This window comes from Girardinichthys multiradiatus, chromosome 18, assembly GCF_021462225.1.
Source record: "Girardinichthys multiradiatus isolate DD_20200921_A chromosome 18, DD_fGirMul_XY1, whole genome shotgun sequence".
In the NCBI taxonomy this organism is placed as follows: Eukaryota; Metazoa; Chordata; class Actinopteri; order Cyprinodontiformes; family Goodeidae; genus Girardinichthys; species Girardinichthys multiradiatus.
Window position 1 is genome coordinate 30,719,355 of NC_061810.1, and position 14,120 is coordinate 30,733,474.

Here is a 14,120-nt window from a genome sequence, read left to right on the forward strand (position 1 = left end):
GGTGATCTCCTTGTCCCAGTCTGGATCTTCATAGATAACACAAATCTACATCAGGATTTGAGTTTATCAACACAGCTTTTACAGCATTCAATTCAAAAGTCACACTTACACTCAAATGCCACTTTATTAGGTACACCTTGCTTATACCAGGTTGGACACTGTTTTGGCTTCAGAGCTCTTTATGGAATAGATTTAACAAGATGCAGGAAGCCTTTCTCAGAGATTCTGGTCCATATTGACATGTAATCATCACACAGTTACTGCAGATTTGTCTGGAGATGCATGATGTGGATCTGTTCCACAACATCCCAAAGGTTCACTATAGTGACTGTGCAAGTTATTAAGGAACAGTGAACTCACTGTCATGCCCAAGAAACCAGTCTAACGATGATTTTATTTTTGTGACATGCTGCATTTTCTTGCTGGGAACTGCCATCAGAAGATGGGGATGCTGCTGTAATAAAGCAATGGGCATGATGAGCAAAAATGCTCAGATAGGCTGTGTTGTCTAAATGCTTAGTTGGCACTAATGAGTCTAAAGTACGCCAAAAAAATAATCCTCCACATGATTATACGACCAACACCAGCCTGAACTGTTGATACAAAACAGGATGGATCCATGTTCTCATGTTATTTACATCAAATTCAGACCCTACCATCTGAATGTTGCAGGGAAAATCAAGACTTATCAGACCAGGCAACATTTTGCCATTTGGTGACCGTCCAGTTTGGTGAGTCTGTAAATTGTCGGCTCAGCTCTCTGGTCTTCCCTGACAGGACTGGCAAACTGGTGTCTTCTGTGGTAGACCATCTGCTGTGATGTGTTGTGTTTAGAGATGGTATTCCTAATACTGTGGTTGAATGGAAGGGTTATTTGGGCTATTTACACATTCCTATCATGTCAAATCATGTCAAATCTGACTGATCTCTGACATCAACAAGGCATTTTTGTCCACACAAGTGCTCACTGGATATTTCCTTTTTTTCGTACCATCCTCTGCAAATCCGAAAGATAGTTGTGCATAAAAATCCCAGTAGCTCAGTAGTTTCTGAAATACTTAAGACTAGCCCATCTGGCACTAAAAACCAAGCTGTCTTAAATATTTTACTAACCTCATGCAATGGTTGGTTTTGACTTCAGCAAACTGTTTTCACCACATCAAGATGCCTAAATGCACTAAGATGCCGTGAGATAGGCTGATTTGCTGTTTGTTAACTAGCAATTAATCAGGTGTACCTGATAAAGTGGACGGTGAGTGTACAATGAGTAAAAAAGCTGGTGGACAACAGATTGAGATGTAGCTGTGAGGCGTTGTACAAGAAGGGACAGAGCAGACTGCTTCTTAAGGACGTGAAAGGAAGGTCATACAGTGTTTGGCCATATAGTGCATGTCTTAGCACTAATTTTGTCTGAGAGGTCGTTGATATCAATTGAATTCTTTGATTACCCAAATAACTCCCTCTTTCACTTTGACTACAAATACTAACATGTATCCAAACATAATTGTTATAGGAGAAGCACTTCAGATTGCTGCATCTGACATTTTTAGATTTATAACTAACTGCTACTCACCCTTTGGGCCAATTGTGGGTTGCCTTGATGAATGAAAGTAGATGCTCTTAGGGGATTTTGAAACTGCACAATTCTCAGAGAAGGAAGTAGTTCAAAATAAATATTAAATCAGATTTCTACATATTTCTGGCTCACAGGAAAGAAAAATCTATGGAGGGCTGTTCCCTCTTTATAAAATGATCTTAAAAATACAAAAATAAATGGTGTGGGGTTTTCAAGATGTGCATTCTACACATAAGCTTCACTTATGATGTTGCTACTGAACACATTTGGTTGCACCAAAATTGATTTAGGGGTATCTGAAGGAAAGGGCTGAATGCAAATGCAGGCAACACTATTTTATATATTTTGTATTTGTGGGGTGGTGAGGACTGTGATTCCATGTATCATTTGCCTTCAACCTTACCACTATGTGCAACTTAATCTATCACATACAATCCCAATAAAATACATTGAGGTCTGTGGTTGAAATGTTAAAAGTTGAAGGGTTTGAATACTTTCACAAGGCACTGTGGATAACATTTCTACCATACACAGTTTTTTGTTCATTCACCACAACATGAATTAAATAAATAAAAAAAACAATATTTAAATCAGTATCACCATAATATTTGGAGGATATTCTTCATTTTTGGAAAAATGTTTTATTAACCAAGCTAAGGTGGAGGAGACTGATATTGATCATATCTTTATAGTTTCTGACTTTCTTAGCCTTGCTTTTACAGCAAAAAAAAAAAAAAAACTGCAAGCATCTGTAAAAACAGAAGCATGCAACAAACACTTCAATAGCTTCAGTTTATGCCTGTTGTGTACACCAATTACATGAAAGTCACAGAGCTGAGCATGCTTTAAAAAAACACATCTATTGATATTTTCAGATGCTCAGATAATCTTCTAAAGTTCTGGAAAAAAGAACAGAAAAAAAGGGTTTGCACAAAAAAGAACAACATCCCAAGTTACAATTCAGCTTCCTAATCAAAACAAACTGAAATCAGACATTAATAATGCATGTACCCAGTTTGCACATCATAAAGCAAATTAGGGACAAAAAAAAAACTGTCAAAGCTTGCTAAAAGATGAAAAGCGTTCTTAAATTTATACAAGTTTTTTCAATTTGTAGGTTCATAATTTACCTTGAGGGCTGTGCTCAAAACATTTACAGGCTTTAAAGAAACTTTAAAATGGCTAATTACAATGATGCAGTACATCTGGTTTACCTTTGGCTGAAATGCTCCAGTTTTAGTATCTGTCTCTGTATGGCTTCTCTATGAAAAGGTTCAATCTGTTTATGAGCTGTGGTCAAAAATACCTCAGTCTCTATGAAAATATGTAATCATCACTTTGTAATGACTGCATAAAATATAAATTTCATGTTTTCAATTGAACCACTGCAATACATGATCACCAAAAATTAACTTTTTAATTTACTGATGCCTACCTGTATTTACTGCATTTTGTTTTGGCTTATTTGTTCCAATCCTGTGTAATCATAGCTTGAAATTTTCAGAAAATGCATTGACTTAGTATTGCTAAATGTTCTACAAATCATAAGAAGAAATGTTAGTGGCAACAAATTTGGAGGGAGCTCTCTTACTATTAAAAAAACCCTAAAGTTGTTAGTTTAAATGGAATCAGACTACATACTGTGTGTAACAAGTGTTTAAATCTGCATGAGCCTATTGTTCCTGAAAAACATGTACTGTTCTTTTAAAAGCAAAACTGAATGTTTCTCATATCTGCAGAGAAAGGTGCAAAGAGGCACATGTTGTAAAATGAACATACCTACATTATAAGTAAATGTGTATGGAAGCAAATCGTTACCATATTTCAAATGAAAAAGCATTTCCAGAAATGGTTTTTCATTTTAAGAATGTGGCTGCATTGTTTGACTCATAAATTAAATTAGTAATCAATCATCCTATTTGCATTTTCTTCTTCACGACTGCACATTTTATGCCATAATCAAAAAGAAAACAAAGCAGACATTGCTTTTTCGTTTTCGTGGTCTGCCCGCAAAGTACTGCCCAGAACTCGAAAAAGAAAAAGCATTCCGAGCTGCGGGCGCACAAGAGTGACGTCAGCAGCCGCTCTTCCTCAGCTCCCTGCTGACCGAGCTACCCATCTTGTTCGGTAGGGGGCGCTGTGCACGTCTGCATTGCATTACGTTGCAAACGTGCTGAGAAATTGATTGAATTGCAGCAGGGCCGAGCTCAATTTGTGGCAGTGACAGGCAGAACCGGTAGTTCCGGTGGGTGGCACGGGATTCCGCGAGGATGCCAGAAGGAGCCGGACTGGCCGTAAAAGCTTGCCAATGCAGTTGCCGCTGTTTTTGTGGAATCTGATGCTGATTATCGGCAAGTTGGTTGTCATTATTGTTAATAGTGTCTGTGGAGCTGCCACCGGAAGTGATGTCAATGCTGATTATAGGCAAACGGGATATCATTGTTGTTATAGCCTGTTACCTTTACATAATGATTTCATTATTGATTATTATTTAATAAACAGCTTTAGACCCATAACATAAGGTGATTGTATTTACTTGACATGGAAAATAAATAGCACTATGTGTATGTGTGACGTGTTGAAAGGATGACGAAGATTTATTGCACAAACAGCCGGTTTATTATAGAGCACGAGCAGCTATTCTGAATTGTCACTCACAGAAAATTATAATTAAATGCTTAAAAACACGCTGGATGTCCCAGGCGATAAGGATGCCACCAGAACTACCGGTTCTGCCTGTCACTGCCACAAATTGAGCTCGGTCCTGCTGCAATTCAATCAATTTCTCGGCACGTTTGCAATGTAATGCAATGCAGACGTGCACAGCGCCCCCTACCGAACAAGATGGGTAGCTCGGTCAGCAGGGAGCTGAGGAAGAGCGGCTGCTGACGTCACTCTGCTGCGCCCGCCGCTCTGAATGCTTTTTCGTTTTCGAGTTCTGGGCAGTACTTTGCGGGCAGACCACGAAAACGAAAAAGCAATGTCTGCTTTGTTTTCTTTTTGATTATGGCATAAAATGTGCAGTCGTGAAGAAGAAAATGCAAATTCAAATAGGATGATTGATTACTAATTTTATTTATGGGTCAAATAACGCAGCCACATTCTTAAAATGAAAAAGCATTTCTGGAAATGCTTTTTCATTTTCAAATTTTACATTTCAAATTGAATTGTGGTATCTATTTGCTGGGGTACATTTTGAAAAATAAATCTCAAATGTCTTTTTCATTTTAATTAAGTGAAAGAATGAGCAGTCTTGAAGAAGAAAATTAAAATGCAAATAAGATGATTGATTACTAATTTCATTTATGAGTCAAACAATGCAGCCACATTCTTAAAATGAAAAAGCATTTCTGAAAATGCTTTTTCATTTGAAATATGGTAACGATTTGCTTCCATAAATGTGCAGACTAATGACTCTAAATTAGCTATCCACACAGGTAAGTCTTGAGTTTAGATTTTGAGGGCAGTTAACTGATTTTTAACAGTTATTCAAACAAACAGAATTGACAAGATGGCATTTAGAAATGCTCTGGAGAAAGTAGACTTAGTTTAAGCCCATTTTTCAGGCACTTGGTGTTTCCTGCTGCTTGGACTGTATTATCCTGCAGAGAAAGGGGAGCTCTAGGATAGTTACAAAGAGTAAACCCCTTTTATCGCTGTATTCTGTGACATCTGCCATTGGATGAAACTGTATTTGAGCAGCAGTTTGCACAGTGAAAAACACTCTCTGACTGGTGCCGTCTCATGGGTTAGGCAGACACCATCCCCTCTGTGTCTGTCACAGCTCTCAGTTTTGATGACATGACTCCTGTTTAGAAATTTATATTTATGAGGGCAAATAAGGAATGCAATTCAACAAAATGTTACAGCACAGAACCCCCGCTACACACTCCTGTGTGAAGTTTTCTCATGTACTGTACTGCATAGTTTATACTGTATGGCATGCATTTTTCATGACACAGATACCTACTGGGAGTGCACTCAATAATGTGAACACCTTTAAAAGGCAGTGTTTCAGAAAGGTGGTTATTGCTCTCAAGTAGGCGGTGAGGCCATAGCTTGTGGTATTGATGAATTGTCTTTGCAGTGGGTTTGGAGCATTGTCTTCACTGTGGACACGATTACCCTAATTTGTGTTTCAGCATCCTTACTGGCCAAACATAATGTTGTTTACAAAGATACTCAGACCCCTTTAAACATTTTTACATTTTATCAACTACCAACTTTAAAGTATTTTATCAAGAAGTTTAAAGAAGGATTTGATTATAAATCAATGGTCCAAGCTTTGGACATCTCAAAGAGCACTTTGCAACCAATCATCTAAAAATCAGAAGAGTATGACACAACTTCAAAACTTAAGACATGGCTGTCCACATAAACCGACGAGCATCAATCCGAAAAGCAACCATGGTAACCCTGGAGGAGCTGCAATGCTCTGCAGCTGTTAGCAGGACAACTATTACTAGTTAATCTGGCCTATATGGAGGATTTGCAAGATTGCTAAATTGTTAATAGAAATTCATCAAAAGTCCCCATTTGTAGTTTGTCAAATGCCAGATAAGAGAAAAAGAAAACATGTAGAGTATAAGAAGGTACTCTTTTGGTCCACATGCAAATCTCTCTGTGGCACAAAACTAAAACTGCACATCACCCTGAACAAAACAATACCCAACACGGTGGTGGCACCATCATACTGTGGGTATGTTTTTGATCAGCAGGAACAACAAAGCTGGTCATAGTTCATGGAAAGATGGATGGAGAATGGAGTAATCCTGTAAGAAAACCTGTTAAACGTAGTAAAATACTTGAGTCTGTAGCGGAAGTTCACCTTTCAGCAGAACAACCAAAACATACAACCAGAGCTACAACATAATGGTTAAGATCAAAGCATATTCATGTGTTTGAGCAGTCCAAAGTCCAAATCTATATCCATTTGAAAATATGTAGCAAAATATAGAAACTATTGTTCACAGACACTTTCGATTCAATCTGAATGAGCTTGAGCGATCTTGCAAAGAGGAAGTGGGCATGATTTTTCCATCTCTGGATGTACAATGCTGGTGGAGACATACCCCAAAAAAATATAGTCATAATCACAACAAAAGGTAGTTCTACAAAGAATTAACTATTGAAGTTATGATCTGTAATGTGACAAAATGTGGAAAAAGTTATTGGGCCAAGAATGCTTTTAGAAGACAGACACATTGTATAGTTAAATATAGAAATTATAAACTTTTTAGCTTGGGCATGCAGCTCTGAGGTCGATTTTTTTTATTTTATATTTGTCATTGGCCTTATTAAACACTTGACAGTGAGTAAGACCTGTGAGGCAGCTCAAACAGAATCAAAAACAATTACTGCTCAGGAGACGCCATGTGATCAAACAGCTGAATCTTCAGACAGATACGAGACGGATAAGAAAATAGAAAAAAAATCCATAGAAAAAAGTTAACAATAAAAAAGAAAACAATACAGAAAACAATAACACCCCCCCCCCCCAAAAAAAAAAACCCAATTTGAATCCACACCTTTGTGAGATAGCCTCAACAAAAGCTATTGTAATCTTCCCTTCACTGCTATTCAAGCTACAGCTGCTATTAAGAGGCTTACACAGACGCCTTTGCACAAAGACTCATAATCTGGTGTAAGTAGAACAAAGTGTGGGGGCCCAGGAAATGGAAATGAAAATATTACAGTCTGATGAGCTGTCTTTCATCCTCCTTGCATCATGTTGTAGGGAATCACTGATTTCTTCCATGCAGTCATGTGACGGCATTTCACAGCTTCTCTTGTCACCGAATGGAAAATGAAAGTTTGATATTGCGTAGCACATAGCAGATTCCTTCCTCTGACATCCTAGAGATTTCAGGGCTTTTCCTGCAGTCGGCTACAATATCCGAGCACACAGAACAAACATGCGATCTATCTATGGTGACATTTTGATTGAAAGTCACTTCTTAAACCTGATTCACTATCGCACTGTTTATGTTTACATTAAAACATGCAATTGTTCAGTATTTTTAGAAATTATCTGGAGAATCATACATGCAATGTTTGAAATAGTGAATTAAAGATGAAAAGCTAATTATGAGTTGCAGAAGAATAATCTGCAATACATGTTCACTGCAAATACAAAGTGAAACTGCATATTAATTTATGCCTTGAACTTCAGGGAAACTGGATAATTATTCAGATTAAAAACAGGTATACATTTAAAATCAAAAACCCTCAATCTGTAATAGACATGGGCCAGTTACTGGTATCATTATATACCAATGTTTTAAAGAGCTATGGTTAAGAAACTGCTAACATTTACATTACCTGCTAGTCAGCTGGCTGAAAGGACATTTTTCCTTCCAGTTAATGAGACTGACAGCGTTCACAATGATATTTAAAAAGAACCACCAATCACTGTTTTGAGAGAGCTGTAAAAACATTTTATAGGCAGTAATCACATTTCCATATAAACCATAACTACTTATTTTATAATATAATGAAACTGCAATGATCAATGTTATATTATTTTGCAGCAGAAGGAATTGCTTTTCTGTTAAATAACTGCAATTAGATCATCCAATATGACTTTATTCAATTTTTGCAAATGTTATCGTTAAATAGTAGTGCTTTTACTCAGGAATATAACTGGACTGTAACATTCCAATTTCATCAGCATGGCAAAATTTCACCACCCCACCATGTACATACTGTAGAAGATATTAAAGTCCCCACATTATCAGAAGGATAGAAATGGATCTGTAGTCAAGACATCGCACCCAGTTAATCCGCTTTGGTTTGGTTTGACAGACTCTGATTTATTATCTTTAATAATAATGAAAGAAATACACTGAAACAGCTACAGTCTATCAGACATCAGAAGTTCTTCAGAGAACAAAAGCAGACAATTGATTGTGGCAGTGGCAAAATGACAGTGACATTGGGTCAGATAAAGGGTGATTAAAGGCTCTAATTCAGGTGCACAACCTTGTTGCTTATAATGTATGCAGAGTGATCGTAGCGATAGGAGAGGTGGAGAAAGACCTTTCTTTTTGAATACTTAAACAGAAGCAATGACATGTTCATGATACTTCTGACTAGACACAAAAATGGGGTGGGGGGGGGGCAGATCAAATACACCATATGCTGCAGAATACACCTTAAATGAGTCTGGACCAAATCAGAAGGTGCGGATCATAATAAGCAGGAAATTTGCATTTATCTGCAAATAGGAATTTCCTTTTTTTCTTCCGCCATTCATCCAGTTTCGGCTTGAATGATGTTTAAAAGTGTCCAAAAGCAATGAAGGACTCGGTAGAAAATCAAAATCGAGGGAACATACAGGGTGGCAGGAGATCCTTTTTCACAATTTTCAAAACACAGTATTGTATGACATTTTGTGAGTGTGTGAGTTCAGCAGTCAGTTAGCTTCAGTGATGTTTCTCGGTTCATTTAAGATAATCAATAACCTTCTCACACAACAGCACTGCAGCGCTCTTAGGGATGTTCGATAATCAAGCAAGTTGAGACAAAAGTCACAAAAGTCAGAACTAATTGAAAGAGGCACATGTCACTCTGTGTGGATTTCGGTTGTGTGTTTTTTTTTCGGGAACGATCCCTGGGGAATGTGACAGTGCCTAATGAGCACAGCATACATGAATGACAGCTTCTTAAAGTACTCAAGTGTGTGAGCCGCACGTATAATACTGTCTTCTACCTCACGAAAGGGTGTGCTGAGAGTTACGAGAATTTAGTTAGAGAATTTTACAGTAAAATGGCAGCAGAAAACTTTCTGAAAAGGGGAAAATAAGGTAATTTCAGCAGATTACCTATTACCTAGTGTATTTTGTATATTCTGCACAACTGAACAAACTGAGTGATTTTAAAATGGCAAATTAATGACTAGCCATAAATACAGCAGCCAGTAAATCAGACAATGTAGCTAATATGAGGAGGCTTTGAACACCCCACTTAGTAACAATTCAAATCAACATCTAACAATAAATAAATATAATATAAATAAATAAGCATGGCGGAGATACAGCTAGGAAGCCCATGTTAACTCTGGAGGAGCTACAGAGATCAGACGCTCAGGTGGGAAAACGTATTGACAGGACAACTATCAATCATGCACTCCACATAGCTATATAACATTTACGGAGGAATGACAGGAAGAAAGCTATTGTTAAACAAAAGCTATGAAAAAAGCCCTGTTTATAGTTTGCAACAAGCCATATAGGGGACACAGTAAACGTGTAAGAAGATGCTCTGGTCAGAACATAGTGGTCAGACAATTAAACTTTCTGACCACTATGTAAAACACTGCACAGTGGAAAAGTAATTACAACCTGAACACAACCCCACTGTAAAATATGGTAGTGGCTGCATCATGCTGTGGGGATGCCTTTGATGAGCAGGGAAAGTGATTGATTTAGCTAAATAGGTTAAAGGAAACCTGCTGGTTGCTGCACGTTTAGCTTCAAGCAAGACAAAGACTGTAAATGACAGGGGAATATATTAATGGACCTTAATCATGTGTTAGAATGGTTTTTCGCACTTTGAAAAAATGTAAAAAAGCTCACAGAGCATGAAAACCTACATAAAACAGTTATATATGTTATACTCAAAACCTACACAAAACAGTTTTATATGCCCTCAGTAGTATATAAACAAGTAATGTTAGATACTATTAAAATATGATATGTCAACTCATTGTTTAGTGCAAGTGACTCTTTATTTGTATACAATAATAATGAACACAGATGAGTCACAGGTAGCTACATACATGGATATTTTGATGTTAAACTGATCAAGTTAATACATGTTTCTTTCTATATTTAACTCAAACACAAAATAGATCCAAACGAATCACTTCTGTTTCAATACATTAATAGTCCGAAATACTTTTATCTTTTGTTATGTTTGAATAAATGAGTGCTGGCTGTGTCACAGTTGCTGGTTATATTTTTCAGATGAGAAGCCAAATGCAACCAAGCTGAGAAATAGCTGCTGGCTAGTGTTGGATGGACTCAGCAGGGTTTTTGATTTTTAGCGTCTAGCTGCTTGAATAGGTTGGATGCTTCCCAAATGGGCCAATCTGAAGTGAATGGGGTTACACACTGTCTAAGGTAGGTTACAGATGGTATTTTGAAAGCATACAATTTTAAGATACCCTTTTTCACCCCCTTCATTCACAAAAAGGCTTAGAGACAAAAAAGTAGTTTTTGGCGGGTGTGCAAGGTTGACACTTTAAGATGAAGGTGATTGTTAACACTCAGTTTGAGTTTGGAATCTGTTCTCAATCCCGGTCTCTGTGGAGACAATCATCCTCTAATAACAGTAATCTATCTCCTCGTTGGCCAGGACAATAGCTGTTCTGCAGGGGATGTAGACCTGAGGAAGAAAGACAGGGAGAAAGAAAGAAAAGTGAGACAACAGAAGATTAATGATGTTAACAAGATCACCAATTTGGAGATTACTAAATCTTCAGGTTTTTTTTTTTTTTCAGTGACACACAGACACTTTGTAGTGCCTCATGGTCAGACATGGGCACTTTCTTTTTTCTTTTTAACCAAGGTCAATGTGTCAACTGGGGAAGGATGGGGAGGAGGAGGAAAAAGACAAAGAAGGGTCTAGGAAGTGTATTCACCTGTAAGCAAAAAAAAAAATAACTCCTGTTAGGGGACAAATGCCACAGCTTTGATCAAAGTGAACTGTCAAGGTTAGAAAAGTATAATCAACGTGGCAGTGTTACAGCTTCTCAGCCTCTGGGTGGCACTAGAGCCAGCAAACTTAGCAAAGGGGTGTCAAAGCCCAAATTCCAATGCTATACTCCCTTCAACAATACGTAGGGTATTTTTGGTTGGAGAATGTCATTCTAAAACATCTAACAAAAAAATAAATATAACAAAAGTCATATGATGGCCTAACATTAACCAAAGGTTGCCTAAGGTCGATAATGTTGCATTAGGGATGCAAGCCCAGAGTCAAAAACCCAACAACCATATGGCTTCCCACAATCAAACAGTGAGGATGAGCAGCCGTAGTTCAGAATATTTTAAGGAATTATACAAAGATTTTATAGGTAGTGATGACTACATTAAAGTATTTGAGACAAAGGAGGGGAAGCAGGCATATATGTACGAGCCACAGTTCCGAGAAGATGAACCACCTGCTGAGCTGCTGATAGATGCAGAAGCACCATTTTTGAAAGGGCAACCAAAATCCGTATGCAGCGTGTCATTTGTTGCAATTTTAGTGACTTATTGCTCGATCGAAGCAGTTCTAAGAAAGATGTTGAGTAGTAAAAATTTGTTATTTACGGCTTTCACTTTCGAGACACACATTAATACGCTGCAAGTGTAGTTTGTGAAAAAAAAATGGCCTTAAGAGTACAGGGAAGTTTCTGTGAGTAAATGCTTGACAAGTTGTTATTTTAGTACTTGAAGCAATTCAAAGAGGATTAGGAGATTTGAAAATTCACAGCGTGTTCTCTTGCTCTTGGTAAAAGTCTTTTTTTTGGCTCCATGCTCTATGATAGACATTTGTGCTTTTGTTGAACAATAGAATAAGCTTTCAATAGTTTAAAGAAGATTATAAACTAATCGGCCACTTAAGCAACTTGTCGTCACCATGTCTAGATGTCTAAATGCAATGGGTTGCAGCTAAGTGATTGGCTGAATTGCTGCTACAAGCAATTGAATAGGTATACCTAATAAAATGGCCAATCTTTGTGTATATATTATTATAAAGGAGGAGGGTTGACAACAGAGCTGCTATCTAGGTGCCACTTAGAATGTTAAACAACTACACTATCTTTTTCCTGATTACGTTCCTCTGTAAGATAAGATGGACTTTTTACAGCTAAGAACATAGCATTGCCACCCACTGTTAAGGATGTGCTTTTGTTTTTGACCGACTTTATATCATCTAGCTGGATGTAATATAGGTGCTGGAAGCAAACATTTAACAGCATCATCCAGTCTTGCACTATGAAACATTTTTGCAGCCTTGCTTAATACTAGAGACATTATTATGTTATGTGAATACTCGTACTCGTCGTCTTCCGCTTCATCCAGGACCGGGTCGCGGGGGCAGCAGACTCAGTAGAGACACCCAGACGTCCCCCTCCCCAGACACCTCCTCCAGCTCCTCCGGGGGGGAGCCCAAGGCGTTCCCAGGCCAGCCGAGAGACATAGTCCCTCCAGCGTGTCCTGGGCCGTCCCCTGGGCCTCCTCCCAGTGGGACGTGCCTGGAACACCTCCCGAGGAAGGCGTCCAGGAGGCATCCGGTATAGATGCCCGAGCCACCTCAACTGGCTCCTCTCGATGTGGAGGAGCAGCGGCTCTACTCCAAGCTCCTCCCAGATGGCCGAGCTCCTCACCCTGTCTCTAAGGGTTATGTTATGTGAATATTTTTTATACTTGTTCCGACAAAGTGAGGGAAACTATGGAATATCTGCTAGGCTCTATATTGCAAACTTACTAAAACATACAAAAACATAAAAATATATATTTTTGCATCAAGGGTTTTCTACATCATTTAATGTGTAAAAATAGTTTTGCTACTTTTTTTCTGTATTTTCGTCTCAAAGGGTTTAAGTGCTGATTTTGTAGCATTTTATTTATTGCTTTATACAACTTGGGAATGGCATTCTAATGTTGGAAGTCATTTAAAGCTTTCAATTGTTGAGCTAATTTGCTTGAAATTCACATTATTATTACTTTTTATCCAAAGCAATTGCATTCACCACCAAAAGAGCAATTTTGCTTGAATTAGGGGAACCCTATCTTCTAAAATATTAATTTCCAAATTCTCTAATCAATTCAATAACTGTTTCTCATTATCTCCAAACACTGGCTGTGTATCTATTGCAAATATTGGTTTGTATGAAGAAGCACAATCTGCTGCTGGGTATAAGCTGATCTAAAGGAAGCTCTGTGGACTAGGCAGGAAAAACAAACAGAGCCTGTAAATGTCAGACTCCCTACATGTATACAGTAAAAAGAATCAGCCTAGTAAGGGCCTCATTTCCAAGCCGTGTGGCTAATAAAGCCTTTGATTAATTCTTTTTATATTCACAGTGTCATGTGGAGGCGAGAGCCCTTCGTGTATTATTAGTCACTTCAGATTCATGCCAAAGGATAAGCAAGACAGATGTAAATGATGCGAAATTTTCCCAACAGAAAACTAAAAAAAGTGAGCAGAGTTGTAAACAGTTCAATCACCCCGCTGAACTCTTCCAGCCGCCCTTCGGCATCAGTAGATCTGAGCTCGCCGTGGATGCGTTTCTTTGGCAACAGTTTGTCATTGAGGGAGTCGAGCAGCCCGCCGCTGAAACACTGACACAGACATTGGTGCCTAATTAAACAGTCACAGTGGGAGAGTCTGCATGCAAAGGCACCACAGAGGGAAGAAAAGCCAGAATGAATTGCTGCACCTGTTCAGACAAAAGCTACCACTGTGCCAAACCTAGAGTATGTCAACAGCTTTTATTTCCACTAAACAGATAGTGTGACAAACAGTGACGAATTCTGAATGAAACTGAAAA

General features: G+C 38.2%; 1 protein-coding gene across 1 annotated transcript in view; it reads right to left on the reverse strand.

Moving 5' to 3' along the window:
* Nucleotides 1–10,285: 10,285 nt before the first annotated feature.
* The window catches only part of gbe1b (glucan (1,4-alpha-), branching enzyme 1b), a 157,254-nt gene continuing 153,419 nt past the window's right edge, over nucleotides 10,286–14,120 (reverse strand). The window contains exon 16 of the mRNA XM_047391742.1: nucleotides 10,286–10,963. Coding sequence (XP_047247698.1) covers nucleotides 10,901–10,963 — 63 coding nt within the window. The 3' untranslated portion in view covers nucleotides 10,286–10,900. The remainder of the gene's footprint in view (nucleotides 10,964–14,120) is intronic.